The 22,665-nt window shown below is 45.9% G+C and overlaps 1 protein-coding gene across 1 annotated transcript in view; it reads right to left on the bottom strand.

The window, feature by feature from the left end:
• Nucleotides 1–10,987, bottom strand: part of LOC143774871 (serine/threonine-protein kinase N1-like) — a 108,720-nt gene extending 97,733 nt beyond the window's left edge. The window contains 2 exon segments of the mRNA XM_077262645.1: nt 10,878–10,943; nt 10,946–10,987. Of these exon segments, the coding sequence (XP_077118760.1) occupies nt 10,878–10,943; nt 10,946–10,987 (108 nt within the window).
• Between the last annotated feature and the right edge of the window lie 11,678 nt (nt 10,988–22,665).

Below are 22,665 nucleotides of genomic sequence, written 5' to 3'. Positions count from 1 at the left end.
CTATCAGTAAGCGGGCCTCTCTGTGCTAAACCTGGTTCATTTCTGTGTTTGTCATTTCCTCTTACCTCACCGTTATTATTTGTGGGGGGCTTCTATCCAGCTTTGGGGTCCCCTTCTCTGGAGGCAAGAAAGGTCTTTTGTTTTCCTCTACTAGGGGTAGCTAGATTCTCCGGCTGGAGCGTGTCATCTAGAATCAACGTAGGAATGATCCCCGGCTACTTCTAGTGTTGGCGTTAGGAGTAGATATATGGTCAACCCAGTTACCACTGCCCTATGAGCTGGATTTTTGTATTCTGCAGACTTCCACGTACCTCTGAGACCCTCGCCATTGGGGTCATAACAGTGTTTATACTGACCGCACAGTAGCCTTTTCTATCTCTGTCTATTTAGATAGTATTGGCCTCCTTTGCTAAAAAATCTAGTTTCATTTCTGAGTTTGTCATTTTCCCTCTCCACTCACCGTCAATATTTGTGGGGGGCTATCTTCCTTTGGGGGTTTCTCTGAGGCGAGATAGCTTTCCGTTTCCATCTTCAGGGGTAGCTAGTTCTTAGGCTGTGCAGAGGCGTCTAGGCAGAGATAATCGGGCTAGTTCGGCTACTTTGGTTTCGCCCTTTTTTTGCAATTTTGGTTTTAATCCTCGTTTTTCTTCAGGGCAGGTTGAGCCTTCGGACTGTCCTGGGGTGGATTCTGTGGTGGACAGGTTGCAGCAGATTTGGACTCATGTGGTGGACAATTTAACATTGTCTCAGGAAAAGGCTCAACGTTTTGCTAACCGCCATCGGTGCGTTGGTCCTTGGCTTCGGGTTGGGGATTTGGTCTGGTTGTCTTCTCGTCATGTTCCTATGAAGGTCTCTTCCCCTAAGTTCAAACCTCGTTTTATTGGTCCTGATAGGATTTTGGAAATTATCAATCCGGTGTCTTTTCGTTTGGCCCTTCCAGCTTCGTTTTCCATTCATAATGTGTTCCATAGATCTTTGTTGCGGAGATATGTGGTGCCCATGGTTCCCTCTGTTGACCCTCCTGCTCCGGTGTTGGTTGAGGGGGAGCTAGAATATGTGGTGGAGAAGATTTTGGATTCTCGTCGTTCAAGGCGGAAACTTCAGTATCTGGTCAAGTGGAAGGGTTATGGCCAGGAGGATAACTCTTGGGTTTTTGCCTCCGATGTCCATGCTGCCGATTTGGTACGTGCTTTTCATTTGGCTCGTCCCGATCGGCCTGGGGGCTCTGGTGAGGGTTCAGTGACCCCTCCTCAAGGGGGGGGGGGTACTGTTGTGAATTCCGTTCTTGGGCTCCATCCTGTGGTTGCGAATGGTATTTTTGGGAGTTCTGCTCTTGGGCTCCCTCTGGTGGTTTCAAGTAGAACTTAGCAGCTGCGTTCACTAATCGGTTTCCTGGCCTTGTTATTTAACTGGGCTTTTGGCTTTAGTGGATGCCAGCTGTCAATGTATTTCCTGTGGATTCAGTCCTTTCCTGGAAGTTCTCTGTTGGCCAGTCCATTTTCAGCTTAAGATAAGTCTGCTACTTTTTGGGTGTTTCCCTGCTTATGACCTTCTGTTCAGTTCAATTTATGTCTCTTTTGTCCAGCTTGTCATTATGAAATATTACGGCTAGATGGAAGCTCTGGGGTCGCAGATTTGCCCCTCCACACCGTGAGTCGGTGTGGTGGTTATTTTTGTAATCTCTGCGTGGACTTTTAGTTTTTATACTGACCGCACAGTAGCCTTTTCTATCCCTGTCTATTTAGATAGTATTGGCCTCCTTTGCTAAAAAATCTAGTTTCATTTCTGAGTTTGTCATTTTCCCTCTCCACTCACCGTCAATATTTGTGGGGGGCTATCTTCCTTTGGGGGTTTCTCTGAGGCGAGATAGCTTTCCGTTTCCATCTTCAGGGGTAGCTAGTTCTTAGGCTGTGCAGAGGTGTCTAGGCAGAGATAGGAACGCTCCACGGCTATTTCTAGTGTTGGTGTTAGGAGTAGGGATTGCGGTCAGTAAAGTTACCACCTCCTCAGAGCTAGTCCTATTTTTGTTTTACCCACCAGGTCATTTCAGTGTTGCTCCTTAGCGAGTCCATGATTGGTTTTGCCCACCAGGTCATCTCAGTACCACTCCGTACCCACCAGGTCATAACAGTCTGCCACTCATTACAGTTTTCCTCCACTGAACAAAGCAATGCCGCCTGTTTAGTCCTGTTACCAATTTTGAACTGCATTTAGCCTACTTTATTATTTGGGCTTATATCTGTGTTTCCTCCTCAGTCTGCTGGTACATTGACCCAGACCACTACATTCCCCTTGCACTCTACACAGCCAGAATCTGACCCTGTTGAAAGTCAGGTTCCCCTTCCCGCATACTATGACCGGGACAAAGAGGAAGGTGCAGATGAAAGTGCAGGTTCCTTCATCAGGTGGGGGGGCATACTCATTGGCGACGTCACTGGCACAAGGCCCCTCATAGTACACAAAAGTGTCTCTGCCAGTGGAAGGCCCCACCCGCCGTCAAACACACTGCCGTACTATGAGGGGCCCTGTGCCAGTGCCAACGAGTGGGCCCCCCCTGCTTGCTCAGGATCACAGCACTTGCAAAGTTGAAATACTTACCTCTCCCTGCTTTACCGCCGTGACGTATTCTGCGTTTCCTGGGCACACGAAAATCTTGAGCCAGCCCTACTCCCCCCACAACTTTAGCCAAATGACCCCCAGTTTTCAATGCCTAACTATTATTATAAAGTAAATTAAGATTGGCAAGCTTAAGTAATAAGAATTGATGTTTTTGGCATTAAAATGGGCACTGTGGGTGTTTCCCTGTCCTCCACTCACTGCCAACTTTGATTCCCCATTGACTTGCATTGGGTTTCGTGTTTCAGTCGGCCCCCGACTTTTTGCAATGATCGGCCGATTTCACCCGACCCGACTTTTGACAAAGTCGGGTTTCGCGAAACCCGACTCGATCCGAAAAAAGTAAAAGTCGCTTAACTCTACTGGTCAGTAATGTCAGTGGCACCCCAGTCCTACACTGTCTATGACTGGTCAGTAATGTCAGTGGCACCCCAGTCATACACTGCCTATAACTGGTCAGTAATGTCATTGGCACCCCTGTCCTACACTGACTATAACTGGTCATTAATGTCATTGGCACCCCAGTCCTACACTGTCTATGACTGGTCAGTAATGTCAGTGGCACCACAGTCCGACACTGTCTATGACTGGTCAGTAAAGTCATTGGCACCCCTGTCCTACACTGACTATAACTGGTCATTAATGTCATTGGCACCCCAGTCCTACACTGTCTATGACTGGTCAGTAATGTAATTGGCACCCCTGTCCTACATTATCTATGACTGGTCATTAATGTCATTGGCACCCCTGACCTACACTGTCTATGACTGGTCAGTAATGTCAGTGGCACCCCAGTCCTACACTGCCTATAACTGGTCAGTAATGTCAGTGGCACCACAGTCCGACACTGTCTATGACTGGTCAGTAATGTCATTGGCACCCCAGTCCTACACTGTATATGAGTGGTCAGTAAAGTCAGTAGCACCCCTGTCCTACACTGACTATAACTGGTCAGTAATGTCATTGGCACCCCAGTCCTACACTGTCTATGACTGGTCAGTAATGTCAGTGGCACCCCTGTTCTACACTGACTATAACTGGTCATTAATGTCATTGGCACCCCAGTCGTACACTGTCTATGACTGGTCAGTAATGTCAGTGGCACCCCAGTCCTACACTGTCTATGACTGGTCAGTAAAGTCAGTAGCACCCCTGTCCTACACTGACTATAACTGGTCAGTAATGTCATTGGCACCCCAGTCCTACACTGACTATAACTGGTCATTAATGTCATTGGCACCCCTGTCCTACACTGACTATAACTGGTCATTAATGTCATTGGCACCCCTGTCCTACACTGACTATAACTGGTCATTAATGTCATTGGCACCCCTGTCCTACACTGTCTATGACTGGTCATTAATGTCATTGGCACCCCAGTCCTACACTGACTATAACTGGTCATTAATGTCATTGGCACCCCTGTCCTACACTGACTATAACTGGTCAGTAATGTCATTGGCACCCCTGTCCTACACTGACTATAACTGGTCATTAATGTCATTGGCACCCCTGTCCTACACTGACTATAACTGCCTACAACTGGTCAGTAATATCATTTGCACCCCAGTCCGACGCTGCCTATAAATGATTATTATACAATTTCATCTTTGGATTTCACTGCTTGGATGGGTTTATAATAGTCCCATACATTAAGACTTCCTGTTTTATCGGAGACAAAATCCCAGCTGCCCAGACTATTGTTACCCTACACTATAATGTTATTTCAGTACCTGTATGATCTAACAATAATAATGTCACATACTTGTCTCTCACGTTCACAGCTTCCTATCTGAATAGTAAGAAAGTAAGAGATGAGAGGAGGAAACACCCCTGATATCAGAGAGATTCATAGGAGATAATAGTTGTTCGTAAGACCAAACTACTAGAGTAAAAGATCCAGAGTAACTTATAAGACGCTTCATTGGCATACACTGTATGGACATAAGTATTGGGACACCTACTAGAGTATAATAAGACTCTTGAGAAAAAGCACCATAAAAATCTGGTTATAATTATAAATCTAGACCAAACAGGGAATGGCATGACTGCTCTTCAGTTGCTTCTTCTTTTTCTGCTGGCAGAACTGTGCCTATACAGCTTTGATTGACCACATGAGTCATTGTAGATAATGGTGGGGGGATTATTAATAGCAGCATCTCATACACCAGTCTTAAAACATAACTTTTTGCTCTATTAGTTTAGCTTAATTTTGAGATCTGGTTTCGGGTCTTAAAGCGTTGCGCTCATCTTCTCTTTAAAGAGCGCACCGCTACTCTGTCTCCCGGCATCCTATTTGCCTGGGGAACCGTGCGCTCCCGCTCACACCAGCTGTGTGGTTGTACCACTGGTCTGAAATGTATGCTTTCCGATGTTGCTAGCAACTTTAACTCTTACATATTCAACAAACACAGGGGCACTGAAGCTCTGTGAATCCAGCAATCTGGCCAACCTCTTTAATAAGTTTGTGGTATGGTCTGGTATCTCACGGAGAAGCCATCATGATAGTCTGGGTTGGATGGAGAGGAAAAGGAAAGAAAATGTATACAATCAGAGAAATGCCACCTATGATACTTTGGCTGTTAACTGTTAGGTATTCTACCTGTGACTGTGTTTGATCAGTGTGGTATTTTCTTGTACAGTTTGCACCACGATAATACTCCATTAAAAAAACATGAGGCAGATGGTAATTGCCCAATATTAAGGGAAAAATTATTTCCCAAATTGAGGGACTTCATTCCCCATATGGCAATCAAGTTAGTTCCCTGGATCATCATCTCATCACAGAATCTAGTACCCACAACCTATAATATTATATTTTTCAAGAAAGACATTCAGGCCCTCCTTGTACTTTTGTAGTGTATCAAGCATTACAACATCATGTGGCAGAGAGCTCCATTGTCTCATTGCTTTTACAGCAAAGAATCCATAATCTCTCTGCTCTTTCAGTAAATAATCCATAGTCTGACTGCTCTTACAGTAAAGAATCCATAGTCTCACTGCTTACAGTAAAGAATCCATAATCTCTCTGCTCTTACAGTAAAGAATCCGTAGTCTCACTGCTTACAGTAAAGAATCCATAATCTCTCTGCTCTTACAGTAAAGAATCCATAGTCTCACTGCTCTTACAGTAAAGAATCCATAGTCTCACTGCTCTTACAGTAAAGAATCCGTAGTCTCACTGCTCTTACAGTAAAGAATCCGTAGTCTCACTGCTCTTACAGTAAAGAGTCTGTAGTCTCACTGCTTACAGTAAAGAATCCATAATCTCTCTGCTCTTACAGTAAAGAATCCATAGTCTCACTGCTCTTACAGTAAAGAATCCATAGTCTCACTGCTCTTACAGTAAAGAATCCGTAGTCTCACTGCTCTTACAGTAAAGAATCCGTAGTCTCACTGCTTACAGTAAAGAATCCATCGTCTCACTGCTCTTACAGTAAAGAATCCATAGTCTCACTGCTCTTACAGTAAAGAATCCATAGTCTCACTGCTCTTACAGTAAAGAATCCGTAGTCTCACTGCTCTTACAGTAAAGAATCCGTAGTCTCACTGCTTACAGTAAAGAATCCATAGTCTCACTGCTCTTACAGTAAAGAATCCATAGCCTCACTGTTCTTACAGCAAAGAATCCATAATCTCTCTGCTCTTACAGCAAAGAATCCATAATCTCTCTGCTCTTACAGTAAAGAATTGCCATCTGTGATTATGATTAAACGTTCCTTCTTCTAGACATAGAGGAGGACTACGTTTAAAAAGATCATTAGATCTCCATACTGTCGCTTCATATATTAGTGCATTGTAATTAAATTGTTTTTCTAAACATAATAACCCCAAGTTGAATAAGCTGTCTTTGTATTGCAGTTCATCCATTCCCTTAATAACCTTGGTCGCTCTCCTCTGCACCCCTTCTAGTTCATCTATGTCCTTCTTCTACACTGAATTCCAAAATTTTACACAGTATTCTAAGTTTGGCCGCTCTAGTGACTTGTATGTCCCAAAACTAGGTTCTTCTTATTAGCATAAATGCCTCTATGATTATTTCCCTAGGCACCAGCTGCAGAGCGCAGTTTGACCCGGAGAGTCTGCAGAGGAGCAGAACGGTGCTGGATCACGGAGAAGGCGGCAGTAGGTTTGTATATTAACACACTCACACTACACGCATATATCTACAGATCTAGTAATTAAAAAAGTGAATAAAATGTAAAATTATGTAAATTTTATTTTCTCTGCCCATTGCATTACTTTACATTAACCTACATTAAAGCAGCACGGTGGCTCAGCGGTTTGCAAGTAGTTTGTATGTTCTCCCTGTGTTTGCGTGGGTTTCCTCCGGGTTCTCTGGTTTCCTCCCACATTCCAAAGACATACTGATAGGGTATTCAGATTGTGAGCCCCATCGGGGACAGCGATGATAATGTGTGCCACCCGCAAAGCGCTGCGGAATATGTGGGCGCTATATAAAAATAAAGATTATTATTTATTCTTATTAAAGCACTCCCATAAAGATTTTTTTAATTAAATCTGTGTATATATGTATATCGTGCGAGAGTGTTAATATACTCATCTCCCGTCACCTTCTGTGTGATCCAGTGCCATTCAGCTCTTCTTCTCAGTGATGTCACCACCACGATTCAGACTATCCGTCTCACTCTATGCTCTATGTGTGAGTTGGAAGTCTATTTTACAGTGTGATGCTATGGATCCTCGTTCTGATGCTCCATAGACTTACATTGGAAAAGTCACTTCCCAGATACACAGAATACAGTGTCACCCACAGAGTCTGCAGAGGAGCAGAACGGAGAGTATATTAACACACTCACACTACACTACACACAGATTTAGTAAAAAAAAAAAATTTAATAGAAGTAATTCTTTAAACTTCAATTGCCATTTCACAGTCAAAGCCTCCAATTCTGTAATCAGCCTCCTTCAGCCTCCTACAGCCTCCTTTTGTAATATTAAATTATCATCCTCTGTGTTAATAATTTTGCAGGAATTAGTATCATCTGCAAATATTAAAATTTTACTCTGCATCCCCTTTGCAAGGTCATTAAAAAATGAATGTATGTTAAAAAAGAAGAGGGCCCAATACTGACCGCTGTGATTCTCCACTGTTTACTGTGACCCTGTGACTGTGTATGTCTTAAGTTATTTGGAGGAGTAAAGGCAAATTGCCAACTGCAGTTAATAAAAGACTGAAAACAATCGATTTGGTAGGCAGTCCATATTTGATTAGCTCAGAACCATTGTTAATATGGCCGTTATTAGAACGTCATTTTATTGGCAGCACACCTTCTGTTTACATGGGACGTTGCGCTGTTAATAGCAACGATTTTTAAGAAAGCTTAAAAATGATGGTACCCTATGAATGAGCGTTTTTGTTCAGATGGACCGATAATCTGGAATGACTGTTCCTAGGAATGCTTGTTCCCCCATTATCTGCCCTTCTAAATGGGTCTTGAGAATAAAGCAAAGTCCTAAGAGGATGTGCAAGAAGATTCAGCTAAAAATAGCTGACTACAGAGACAATAGATTCCTTTCAGCGGCACAGAAAATGTAGTAAAATGGCGTTAGGTTTATTGTCCCTTTAAGAGACTGAGTACAGTGATGGGTTCATTAGATTACTGACAGGAAGTCTGTTGTTTGCAGGCCTCTCTCACCTCCAGTACCCATCATAACCCATCATAGTCCACAAATGTCTACAGAATATTAACCCCTTCACGGCACAAGACGCACAGTTACATCATATGTTGTGTCCCTGTCTTCGATGCGGGCTGGCAAGCAGAACACGCACCTTTCCTGGCAGATGATGGCGGATTTACTCAGCCATTAATCTACAAAACACTTAGATTATCTAAAATCAATTTCTTTAAACTACTTAGAGCATGGTGACCTAAGCTATGGCTTCATTCGAGATGGAAGCGCTGCAGATGTCGAAAGGGCAGTAGCTTAGAACATCGGCAATGTCTGGGGCTCCTATACTTGCACAGCATTACAACTTCTGTCGGCTGTAGATTAGAAAAATCAATTTATATATTTTCTTTTACTAAAAATCTTATTTAAATTGATGTATTTATTGTGCTGTGCTTATATAGCACCATTATAATCTGCAGCGTTTTCCAGTCATTATTGTCACTGTCCCCCAGGGGCAGAGGTCCCGACCAAGATCGGGCCCATGAGGGTGAGGAGCCTGCCGACACCAGCAGGAACTTCTACTGAATGTGTGTCCTTGGATGTACAGTATATTCCAGGGTGGAGGATATATATACTAGGATGGGGCCGAGGATAAGAGGCATATGTACCAGGATGGAGGATATATATACCAGGATGGGGCCCAGGATAAGAGGCATATATACCAGGATGGAGGATATATATACCAGAATGGGGCCCAGGATAAGGGACATATGTACCAGGATGGAGGATATACAGTATATACCAGGATGGAGGATATATATACCAGGATGGAGGATATATATATACCAGTATGGGGCCCAGGATAAGGGACATAGATACCAGGATGGAGGATATATATACCAGTATGGGGCCCAGGATAAGGGACATAGATACCAGGATGGAGGACAAACAGTACAGACCAATAGTTTGGACACACCTTCTCATTTAAAGATTTTTCTGTATTTTCATGACTATGAAAATTGTACATTCACACTGAAGGCATCAAAACTATGAATTAACACATGTGGAATTATATACTTGACAAAAAAGTGTGAAACAACTGAAATTATGTCTTATATTCTAGGTACTTCAAAGTAGCCGCCTTTTGCTTTGATGACTGCTTCGCACACTCTTGGCATTCTCTTGATGAGCTTCAAGAGGTAGTCACCGGGAATGGTTTTCACTTCACAGGCGTGCCCTGTCAGGTTTAATAAGTGGGATTTCTTGCCTTATAAATGGGGTTGGGACCATCAGTTGTGTTGTGCAGAAGTCTGGTGGATACACAGCTGATAGTCCTACTGACTAGACTGTTAGAATTTGTATTATGGCAAGAAAAAAGCAGCTAAGTAAAGAAAAACGAGTGGCCATCATTACTTTAAGAATATAATTCCAAACTAGGGATTGGATTACTTGTGATTTTAATGGTCGCTGACATCAAGCCTAGGACATTTAGTTGTGAAACTTTTGGGTGCAATTACTTAAGGGACTTATTGAACAGCCCATAAGTCCCATAGGTCATAGATACACTCACATAAACTGTTGATGCATTTGGTCTAGCACCTCCTGACTTCCGCAATGGCTGACTTCCTGACCCTCACCCGCTGTGCTCTATCATTAACCCCTTCTTTGGAAACTTCTTCTAGATTCTGCCTAAGATGTAACATCTTAGAGAATGCCCCACCAAGTTCCTCCTTTCCAGCTGCCTAACATAATACAACCAGAGACCTCTCAACCGTAGACTACACCTACCCCATCCAGGCATACACAAGTAGCCGACGGCACACAAGTCCAACGTGGCACAATGACCCCTCCCTTGGCACCTGTTTGGTTTCCGGTAATCACTACAAGTGCCAAAATATTGTAATATGAACACTAACTGACCAAAAACCTCAAATGTCCCCTGGGGATAGACATACCAAAGACTGATGATGACCTAGTGGTCCACGTCTCTGTCGTACAACACATGTGTCTATTCCCAACGTGGTTTGGTTTACGTTCATTTTTTTATGATTTCTCCTCTACATTACCCTACACTACAACCAATATTACAATTTGCCATGATCCCACCCAGTAAGAGCAAGTGGAGAATATGGCCTCCCCGAAGACCGAAGCATTTCATATGGCCGCCTACAGCCAAATAAGACTTACTATCGTTAAAAAAGACACAGGCATTAATATACGGGCAAGACGTTGAAAAACTTTAGATTTTTTTTTAAAGGTCACAACAAGACCTCGGTGTCAAGTTTAGTGACAAAGTCAAGATAAAAACGCGGCCCACCTGATCAATAGGTGCTCAAGTAAGGTCCCAAATCGTAAATATATAGTAGAAAAACTTGGCACTCGAGTGTCAAGTGTAGTGACATGGCAGAGCTGAACTGGCTAACTATTTCTTCACGACTCCAGTGTTCGTGAATCATGAGACAGCCTGCAGTCCTATGTAAAAACCACCGATGACCCAAGCAAAGGAAACAAAACTGAGCTAAGTGCTGGATATAAAACATGGAAAAATAATAATCAAATGCAGATGATCACGGCTACAAATGAAAGACCAGACTCACTATCTCACACAACATACACATCATCAGTACCTCTGCATCCTGCTCCTCCGTCGGTGTGTGGGGCATTATGTGACCCGGTAAGTGACACTCGCTCACACAGTGTCACCAATGCCGCCCTTTAGCCACACACAGGATGACATGGTGTCACACACACACTGAGTGACGGTCTCTTTGTGCCGGTCCCTCCCTGCATTTCCTGTGGATGTTCAGATACGGTTGTGAGCCTGCAGTTTGTGAACTCAGATCTGATACTTCTGGGTGGAACAAGTGACTGTGTGAATAGTACCCTTATATAGGGGTGCAGGAATCAATATTGGGGGACAACTAGATGTCGAGCCTCCAAAGCTTATTAGTTTTTCTTTTTAGCTATTTTTACTTTTCATGTTTTATGCTTATCTTACAGCACATATTTGTTGTGCATCTTTAAAAAACAAACAAACAAAAAAACAAACGTATTTAATCTGATACGTTTGTATTTACATAGAATATGATGGATAAACCACAAGTCGAATAGGTTTCCGTTTGACATACACACTCCTCGCAGATGTTGTCCTTGGTGGGATTTGAACTCAGGACTCTGCACGGCTACAGCGCTATCCACTGAGCCACCATGATGCCCCTCAATATAAAAACATGTATCTATTAAAGGGAACCTGTGAGCAGGTTTTTGCTACCAAATCTGACAGCAGCATGATGTGGGGGCAGAGACCCTGATTCCATAAATGTGTCATTTACTGGGCAGCTTGTTGTAGAATTGATAAAATATTTGTCTTATCAGCAAGAAGTTAGCACTAGAGGACTAGTAAATCTGCTGCCATGTAGTCCTCCATATTCATGAGTTTTGTATAGCTCCACCCCCACCGCTTATTGCCTATGCACAGTGTACAAGCTGCCAATCTTCGGTGTTGGCGGGGTTATACAGAGCTCAGAATTCAGAGACTGGTAGATCTGTTTCAGATAAAACAGAGATTTTATCAAAATTACAGTAAGCAGCCCAGTATGGGACACATCACTGGAATCAGGATCTCTGCCCCTACATCATGCAGCTCTCAGATTGGGTAGGAAAAATCTGGTGACAGATAAGCTTTAAAGTTGTCAAAAACGTGGGGTGAAAAAGATTTAATTTGGGCAGCACTGGACACTTTTGTATAATATTGAGGTGTACTGACTGGGAAAAGATTGGGATAAAAGGATTGGTCTTAAAATTTTGGATTTGAACATGTCTGATCTATTGTAGTACTGAAAGATGTGTCATTAACAATAACAACTTGATAATAACTTTTTTTTCTATAGCATCAAAATATTTGACAGCAATTAACATTTCAGATAATCGGCACAGCACACAAGAAGTCTTGGAGACGGGGGTGGGAGGTTCAGATTATTGAGGATGTTAGTGTTATGTCATTAGCGGAATAGAGGGCACAGGTAGGTTGGTAGACAGAGATGAGGGAGGAGATATAGGGTAGTGCAGAACTATGGAGAGCATTGTGAGTGAGAGACAAGTTTATATTGGACTCTGTAGTGGATGGGCAACCAGTGCAATGAATGGCATAAGGTTGAGGCATCGGTATAGCGGCTGGACAGGATTTTGATCCTGGCTGCTGTGTTCAGGATGGATAAGAGAGGAGAGCGTTTAGTAAGAGGGAGACCAATTAGTAAAGAGAATGTCTAAACGAGAATGAATAAGAGCAACAGTAAGAGTTTTTGCAGTCAAACGTAAGAAGATGTTTTAGAGGTGCAGGTAACATGAGTGAGCATGTGGTATCATAATCTTCATCATATTTCTGAGAATATCCTTTTGCGATTAATCTTGCTTTAAAACTGTGAATCTTGCCTTCTGAGTCATACTTGGTCTTAAAAACCCATTTACATTTGATTGCTTTCTTGCCTTGTGGTAGTCTGGTGAGTTTCCAAGCTTGAAGTTGATGAAGGAACTTCATTTCCTCATTAGCACAATTAATCCATGGACAGGTAGTTGTTGCATCTCATCCCATGACGGCCCTGCGGCACTGACTCAGGTAGTGTTTTGGCAAAGTAGAATAGACGCTTAGCTGGTATACCCTTGTTTGATCTCAAGGATCTCCTGACTTCAGGTTCACCTGATTTTTCTTCAGTGGTTGAAGAACCTAACAAACTTCTACATCCTTTTCCTTGTTATTTTGAAATTTTGACGGAGATTGTTGTTGGCAAATCTGCGTCAAATTGCATACATCTTTCACTTTCACAAAGTGTCCAGTTCCTTCTTTCTGCTACACCATTTTGTTCAGTGTTGTATGGTATAGTGATTAAACAAAAGCCCACAGGGTACAACAAATACATGATAGAAGGATCAGATAAGGACCGGTGTCCTAGATGAACCTGGAAGAAACTCCATATAACAACCTATTGTATAATGGATGCTTCAAATCTAAAAATCATTAATAAGCACAAATGTTTGGAAGTTGTGACACACAAATAATGTTAAAACTGCATGACAGATAAAAGATAGAACTGATAACTATATCCGGTGCTTGAAAAATCAAATGAGCAAGGCTCATAATATCTCAATATGTAGAAACAATCACAATATCAAGAGTTCTAATACATAGAAATAAGGTATGAACATGGCAATAGTCCCACTTGGGAAGATAGTTTATAAGTCACAGCACATGCAGTAGATGGCAAGTAAGCACTTGTAATATTGGTATACATTGGTCTGACTTCTAGGGAGCTGAGAATTAGTCAAGGAGCATGTGCGCGATATTGACGCAGCCAGTTCAATGGCCGATGTCTCAACTTTGAAGACATTACCACGACATGTTAGAATGTTCCATGAATGCAATACAAAATTATTATCAATACTGGGAATTGACGTAGTGCATTGGGGCATTAGAGGGGGTAACCGTAAAAAGATACTAACCCAAAAAGAAACTAGATGAATTACTAAATGAAACTATTAGTTTTGCACCATTCCTGTAGACGTCCTCCACTCACCAGCCTTTTTTCCTTTCCCTTTTATTTATGTGAAAAAATTAGTTCCCTTTTTAATGCCTTGTTGATATTTGACATCTGACATTTGTTGGTTTTTGATAACTTTTTGTCTTGATTCCACTCATCTGACAGCCACCTTGTTATGGCATTTGGATATGATCAATCATGTGAAATCAAGGACTGCGAGGGAAGTCAGTGCTAATATTGCGTTATACAACATTGCTTGATGAAAATAGCAAAAATAGACTGAACCAATGAACTTTGAACACTATGCTCTATTAAAAAGAATATTCTTTAGGTTTATATATCCCTTTTGTGGTTTTAATATTTGCATATTTGCCATATGTCCCACCCACAGGTTCATGGACCCATTGTGCCACAAGGTCAGATCTGCTTAGGAAGGGGCCTATAGCTAAGCGGCTACCAGGTGTTCACTGGGGCTCCTGAGGGTGGAGACAGACTGTGCTGCAGGTAGCCGCCAGGTACCACTCCTAGGCAGGTGCCGGTATTGCAGCTGCCAATCCCAGGAATCAGGTTCGCTGACACAGAGAGGTCACTGACAAGCAGGTAACAGAGACTGACGGACTGTACGGACAACATGAATATTGAAGATAGGTTTTTGTTCACACTCATAGATAACAGTAAACTGTTCTGGAGCTGGCCGCACTAGGACTATGGTCAGAGGCGTATCTAAGGGTTAGCAGTCGGGCATGTGCCCCGGGCACAAGTGGCAGTGGGGCGCAGTTGGGCCGCCCAATGCAAAGTGTCTCCCCCGTCGGCTGCGTTTGGCTGTTCCCCAGACTGGGAGCTGGCAGTTCTCTAAGCCAGAGGTCAAGTTGACAGACATCTCAGAGAGGCTGCAGCGCACTACCTGCCGGGCGAGAGAGACATCAGGAGCATGATCATGTGATCACGCTGCTGACATCACTCGCTGGCACAGCAGGGGCACGCATTGGTGGTAAGTGCTCCAGAGGATTTAATGTGTACAGAGGCGTTTACTGTGTGTAGAGGGAGATTTACTGTGTATGTGGGAAGTTACTGTGAGTGTGGGGGAGATTAGTGTAACGGGGATGGGGCAGATTTACTGTGTAAGGGGATATTTACTGTGTGTGAGTACTACTGTGTGTCCGGGTTTTTGTTGAGTGTGGGGATATTTACTGTGTTAGGGGAAATTTACCGTACATTGAAGATTTAGTGTAACAGGGCTGGGGAAGATTTACTATGTGTGGGGTATTTACTGTATGTGGGGGTATTTACTGTGTAGAGGAGATTTATTGTAATGGGGCTGTGGGAAATTTACTGTGTGTGTGGGGCAGTAGCGTAGCTACCAGGGGGGCAGAGTGGGCCATTGCCATCGGCTAGATACAGCTGACCGCATTGATGAGAGAGGGAGCGTTAAACTCCCTCTCCCATCATCCCCCTCTCAGCATCTGATGTCACCGACGCTGACACTGACAGGGGTCACGATGACGTCACTACCCGTCGCCTGCGGTCCGGAGGTGTGCAGGCACTCAGAGCAGCGGACGAACCAGGAAGAAGAGAGGTGAGTATTTATTTATTTTTTATGGGGGCTGCCTTATACTACAGAGTCTGCCTATGGGGGGGCTTCCATGTACTACAGAGTCTGCCTATGGGGGGACTTCCTTATACTACAGAGTCTGCCTATGCGGGGATTCCTTATGCTATAGAGTCTGCCTATGGGGGGGCTTCCTTATACTACAGAGTATGCCTATGTGGGCTGCCTTATATTACAGAATCTGTCTATGGGGGGCTGCCTTATACTACAGAGCCTGCCTATGAGGTATGCCTTATACTACAGAGTCTGCCTATGGGGAGATTCCTTATGCTATAGAGTCTGCCTATGGGGGCTGTTTTATTCTACAGAGTCTGTATATGGGGGCTGCCTTGTGCTATAGATTCTGCCTATGGGGGCTGCCTGTGCTATAGAATCTGCCTATAGGGGCTGCCTTATAATACAGAATCTGCCTATGGGGGCTGCTTTGTACTACAGAGTCTGCCTATGGGGGGCTGCCTAGTGCTATAGAGTCTGCCTATGAGGGCTGCCTTGTGCTATAGAGTCTGCCTATGGGGGGCTGCCTTATACTGCAGAGTCTGCCTATGGGGGCTGCAACTGCTGTACATACATAAAAAAAGTTTTCATCTTGGGACTCACCCGGGTGCCTGAGATGGGAGAGGATGAAGAGATGAGGTGGGTTCACAGTGTCCAGCGTCGGCAGTGAAGAGGAGAGGATCCCTGGAATTAGTGAGAGCAGTGTTCTCTGACGCTGATACGGGCAGGCCAGCATCAGACAGAGATAGGTAGGAGCCATATTCAAGCTGTGGCAGCCTTTTCAAATTTCTAACTTGGTCCTCTGTGCACACGCGGTTTCCTGCTTGCCCTCGCTCACAAGGGTGGCAGCCGCGCGCATGCACGAACAAGGGTGACAGCTGTGCTCGCACTGACACAGGCGGCAGCAGCTGGAAGCACCAGCTGGAGTTAACCTGACTCCAGGTATCAAGGTCGTCCCAGTCCAACGGCAAGCCCAACAGCTCTCAGACCCCTAAACCCTGGCCAGAGCACTTTCCTGTGATTGAAAAGTACGGGGACTTGGACACTTTTTTGAGGGCCTTTGAGAAGGCCTGCAGACAGTATCAGCTGCCGAATGATGAATGTGCCTGATAGCTGACCCCAGGGCTGAAAGGCAAAGCTCTGGAGGCGTTTGCTTCTCTCCCACCAGACCAAGATGAAGACTATGAGGCCATCAAGCAGGATCTGATAACAAAGTACCAGCTTACACCGGAGGTTTACTGTAGAAATCTCCGTAACCTCCAATGTGGCCCACACGACAGCTACGGTGATGTGGCATATGGACTCGGAACCCACTTTGACCAGTGGACCCAATGACTGTCAGTGACCACCTTTGCACAGCTGCGGGACCTGATGATCAAAGACCAGTTCTTGCATCTTTGTCCAGCTGAGGTGCAACAGTTCGTGATGGACAGAGAGTCCAAAGATGTGACTAAACCAGCGCAGATTGCCGATGCCTATGAGGCCAACCGTAAATCAGAAGTGCGGAAGCCAGTCACCACCAGCTGGAGAGGGGATAAGCCTGCAACCAACCACAGTGCCCCTGCCAGCCGACTCACCAGAGGCCCTGTCCCCGGTGTCAACAGCATGACCTACCACCGACTTTTGCCAGTGTTTTTTCTGCAAACGGACTGATCATATCAGCGCTCCCTGTCCAGAGAAGCAGAAGAACCCCCAGCCAAGGCCCTAGGGCCTACTGCAGCAGTTCTTTTGGTGGGGGGGTGGCTGGGAGGGTGTATGACAATATGCAGCATGTCACCATAGGGGGCCATGTTGCTACAGGCCTCAAGCACACTGGGGATTGGGGGCATGGGCTGTCCCCTACCAATGGCCCTGGTGCATATAGATTGGGGTGTCGGGAGCGAGGTGAAGGAAGTGGGGCTGTCCAATAACTTGCCCACTAATGTTTTATTGGGGACTGATTTGGGTGGATGGTTGCATATTATGTCCCTGACTCCCCTCTCCAATCAAATGCTGATGATAGCGATGGGAAATTGCATGTGCTACCTGACAATGCTTTACCGGTTAATGATGTACCTGATAATCATTTTTCTGAAAATGCCGAGGGTAATACTGATGATGCTGATGATGTGAATGTGCATGTTTTACCTGCCAACCATTTATTTCCTAAGAATGATGTGTTCACAGGTGCAGGAGTGCTCAGCCACGTCACTCTGCGGGGTGGTATGGCTGAGGAACCCCTAACAGGAGCAAGCGATGGTGCTCAAGGGGATGGGGAGATGCATGGGAACCGTGATGAAGGTAATGCCGTGCAACTGACCAGTGCCACAGAGGAAGGTAACTGCCCCATAAGTAGCACTGCTCCTGAGATGGTGGGGTTGGATGGGGAGGTAGAACCCATAGCAGTGCTGGCTGATGGGTCTGTGGAAATCTCTGGGGAGACAGCCTACGTAGCTGCTGTCACCTGCAGTCAGAGTGCCTGGAACACAGATAACATTCTGCCTTCTAGATCCTCCTCAGTCACAGGCGTAACTGAACCAGAGATGGACCCAGCATCACGAGCGGGAAGCCTGCATTCTACCGATCTGCAGCTTGCCCGAGGATGGGGAGGAAGACCCCCTCTTGGACATGCTGGCCCAAGCCAAGGCGGGTGGGTCCATCGAGGACGTGGAGTTAAGTGCCTTGTTAACCGAACCCCTGCGGTCGCAGTTGCGGACCACGCTGGAACCCTTCCGGGTCGTGTTCTCCAAACGACCTGGAAGGACTGAGCTAGCAGTCCATGAGGTGAACACCGGGAATCATGCCCCACTGCGGCGAACACCATATCGGATCTCCGAAGAGGTGCAGCAGGTTATGCGCCAGGAGATCAATGAGATGTTACAGCTGGGGATGATTCAACGGTCAAAGAGCCTCACCTGTAGTTCTCATGCCAAAGACAGATCGGAACACCCGGTTTTGCATGGACTATAGGGGCTCAACACCATCACAGCCTCTGACATGCACCCAATGCCGCGCATCGAGGAGCTGCTTGAGGGGTTCCACACATGGCTTGTAGCCAGCGCAGGGGAATGTGGTCAGTCACCACAGTGCAGGTGCGACCGCACAGGTAGGGCTGCAAACGTTGCAGGGCGCAGCCTGTTGTGAATTCTGTTCTCGAACTCCCTCCGGTGGTTATGAATGGTACTTCGGCGAGTTCTGTCCATGGACTCCCTCTGGTGGCTGTGAGTGGAGCTGCTGGTTCTGAGGTTCCTTCCTCAGCTGACTTCGTTTAGTTCTAGGCTGCTGCTCTATTTAACTCCACTTAGATCGTTACTTGATGCCAGCTGTCAATGTCCTAGTACTGGTTCAGTTCTCTCTTGGATCTTTCAGATGACCTGTCTACTTCAGCAAAAGCTAAGTCCCTGCTAGCTTATTTGTTTACCATTGTTTTCTTGTCCAGCTTGCTATCATGATTTTGCCTTGCTAGCTAGAAGCTCTGGGATGTAGAGTGGCACCTCCACGCCGTGAGTCGGTGCGGGGTCTCTTTTGCACACTCTGCGTGTTTTTTTGGTAGTTTTTATGCTGACCGCAAAGATACCTTTTCTATCCTCAAGTCTGTTTAGTTAAGTCCGGCCTCCTTTGCTGAAACCTGTTTCATTCCTGTGTTTGTGACTTCCATCTTAACTCACAGTCAATATGTGTGGGGGGCTACCTATTTCTTTGGGGAATTTCTCATCAGGTCATTCCTAGTGCTCCTAACCACCAGGTCATCATAACAGCAGCCATGGCCAGGCACTCCTTCTTGATGGTGGAATAGGCCACTTCTCTCGGCAGAAGTTTCCAGCTCAGGTACAACATGGGGTGCTCTTGGTTCCCCGAGTCCACCTGGCTGAGCACAGCACCGAGGCCAAACTTGCTGGTATTGGTCTGCACCAGGAACGGTCGACTGCTGTCGACTGCTTTTAACACAGGAGAGTTGCACAGGGCTGTTTTCAAAGCCTGGAAGGCCCCCTCACAGCCGTCGGTCCAGTCGACTATTTGGGGTAGCTTCGTCCTGGTGAGGTCCATCAAGGGTTTTGCCAGGCTACTATAGTTCTGTACAAAGCGCCTATAGTACCCTGCAGTGCCCCGGAAGGACATCATCTGCTTCTTGGTCCTGGGGGTGGGCCAGGATGCGATCGCGTCCACTTTCCCAGGCTCTGGCCTTATGGAGTGCCCCAGGTAGTGGACCTTTCTTATGCCCATCTGGCACTTTCCCGGGTTGATGGTCAGACCGGCTTGGTAAATTCGCCTGTGCACCTCCTGAAGATGCCGCAGGTGTTCGTCCCAGGAGGAACTGAAGATGGCAATGTCATCCAAATACGCCACCGCGTACTTCTCCAGTCCCTGAAGCAGGTAGTTGACCATCCGCTGAAAAGTGGCAGGGGCATTCTTCATGCCGAAGGGCATGACCATGGACTCATACAGTCCTAAGGGTGTGATAAAGGTGGACTCCTGCACCTCGGGGTTCAGAGGAATCTGCCAGTATCCTCGACTCAGATCCATTATGGTCAGATATTCTGCACCAGCTAACCTCTCAAGCAGCTCCTCGATGCGCGGCATTGGGTGCCTGTCAGAGGCTGTGATGGCGTTGAGCCCCCTGTAGTCCACGCAGAACCAGGTGGTCCGATCCTTCTTCGGCATGAGCACTACAGGTGAGGCCGACGTGCTTTTGGACCGTTGAATCACCCCCAGCTGTAACATCTCATCGATCTCCTGGCACATAATCTGCTGCACCTCTTTGGAGATCTGATATGGTGTTCACCGTAGTGGGGCATGATTCCCGGTGTCCACCTCATGGACAGCTAGGTCAGTCCTTCCAGGTTGGTTGGAGAACACGACCCGGAAGGGTTCCAGCGTAGTCCGCAACTGCGACCACTGGGGTTCGGTTAACAAGGCGCTTACGTCTACGTCCTCGATGGACCCACTGGCCTTGGCTTGGGCCAGCATGTCCAGGAGGGGGTCTTCCTCCCCATCTTTGGGCAGGTTGCAGACCAGTAGGATGCAGGCTTCACATTAGTGAAGAGTCTTCATCATATTGACGTAAAAAGCCTTTCGCCTACCCCGAACGTGGTCAAGAGTGACCACGTAGGTGACTGGGTTGAGTTGTTGGTGGACGACGTATGAGCCTTCCCAGGTTGCCTCAAGCTTATCCTTTGGTACGGGGTCCAGCACACACACCTTTTGACCCCTATCATAGGTTCGCTCCTGGGCGTTCTGGTCGTACCAAATCTTCTGATCAGCCTGAGCCTGCGTCATGTTGTCATGCACCAACTGCATCAAGGTCTGCATTTTGTCACGGAAGGGCATGACATACTCCACTATGGACACTTCAGAAGGGTTCGGCTCATTTTCCCAGGATTCCCTTACCAACCCAAGGGGTCACTGGATTCGCCTGCCGTACTGGAGCTCGATGGGGGAGAACCCCGTTGAGGCCTGTGGAACCTCTAGGTAAGCTAATAGCAGGTGTGGGAGATACCGCTCCCAGTCTCGTCTGGTCTCAACCAGAATGCGTAGCATGTTTGATGGTACCGTTGAAGTGCTCACACAAGCCATTGGTCTGTGGGTGATACGCACTCGATACCAGACGCTTCACCTGCATTTTCTTACTGAGAGCCTCCATTAGGCGAGACATGAATTGGGTCCCGTAATCTGTAAACATCTCCCTGGGAAATCCTACCTGTGAAAAGATGGCCAACAGTTCATCCGCCACCTTATCCGTCCTAGTTGAGGACAGAGCCACTGCCTCTGGGTACCGGGTAGCGTAGTCTACCAGAGTGAGGACTTATTGCTTTCAACAGCACCTGCGGACGGGCCCACAATGTCCACCATGATCCTCTGGAAAGGCTCCTCTATCACTGGTAAAGGGATCAGGGGAGCCTTAAGAGCAGGCACCGCCTTCCCCATGAGCCCAAGTCCAGTTCCCTTCCACCGCATAGGGACTGTGATTGTGCTATTGAATTGATTCCAGGCTGTAAGTTCCCTAAGGGCCGACTTTTCAACCTGACTGTGCCAGAACATACCGCCATGCGGAGCTATGTTAAGGAGTCCTTGGAGAAGGGGCATATTCGGCCATCTTCTTCACCATTGGGAGCAGGTTTTTTTTTGTTGCCAAAAAAGATGGCTCCTTGAGACCCTGTATTGATTATCGCCTCTTGAATAAAATCACGGTCAAATTCCAATACCCTTTGCCTTTGCTTTCTGATCTGTTTGCTAGGATTAAGGGGGCTAGTTGGTTTTCTAAGATTGACCTTCGAGGGGCATATAATCTTGTTCGTATTAAGCAGGGTGACGAATGGAAAACTGCGTTTAATACGCCCGAAGGCCATTTTGAATACCTTGTGATGCCATTCGGACTCTCTAATGCTCCATCTGTGTTTGTCCTTCATGCATGATATATTTCGGAATTATCTTGATAAATTCATGATTGTATATTTGGATGATATTTTGATTTTTTCAGATGATTGGGAGTCTCATGTGAAACAAGTCAGGATGGTATTTCAGATCCTTCGTGATAATGCCTTGTTTGTGAAGGGGTCTAAGTGCCTCTTTGGAGTACAGAAGATTTATTTTTTGGGCTTCATTTTTTCTCCCTCATCTATAGAAATGGATCCGGTTAAGGTTCAGGCCATTCATGATTGGATCCAGCCCACATCCGTGAAGAGTCTTCAGAAATGTTTGGGCTTTGCTAATTTTTATCGCCGTTTCATTGCCAACTTCTCCAGTGTGGTTAAACCCCTGACCGATTTGACGAAGAAAGGCGCTGATGTGACGAATTGGTCCTCTGCGGCTGTTTCTGCCTTTCAGAAGCTTAAACGTCGATTTACTTCTGCCCCTGTGTTGCGTCAGCCGGATGTTTCTCTTCCTTTTCAGGTTGAGGTTGACGCTTCTGAGATTGGGGCAGGGGCCGTTTTGTCTCAGAGGAATTCTGATGGTTCCTTGATGAAACCGTGTGCCTTCTTTTCTCGAAAGTTTTCGCCTGCGGAACGCAATTATGATGTCGGCAATCGTGAGTTGTTGGCTATGAAGTGGGCATTTGAGGAGTGGCGACATTGGCTTGAGGGGGCCAAGCACCGTATTGTGGTCTTGACCGATCATAAGAATCTGATTTATCTCGAGTCTGCCAAACGGCTGAATCCTAGACAGGCCCGATGGTCCCTGTTTTTCTCCCGTTTTGATTTTGTGGTCTCGTATCTTCCGGGTTCTAAGAATGTTAAGGCTGATGCCCTCTCTAGGAGCTTTTTGCCTGATTCTCCTGGGGTCCTTGAGCCGGTCGGTATT

This window comes from Ranitomeya variabilis, chromosome 5 (assembly GCF_051348905.1).
Source record: "Ranitomeya variabilis isolate aRanVar5 chromosome 5, aRanVar5.hap1, whole genome shotgun sequence".
In the NCBI taxonomy this organism is placed as follows: Eukaryota; Metazoa; Chordata; class Amphibia; order Anura; family Dendrobatidae; genus Ranitomeya; species Ranitomeya variabilis.
Note: the sequence above shows the minus strand (reverse complement) of the source record. Positions and strands in the feature narration are given on the sequence as shown.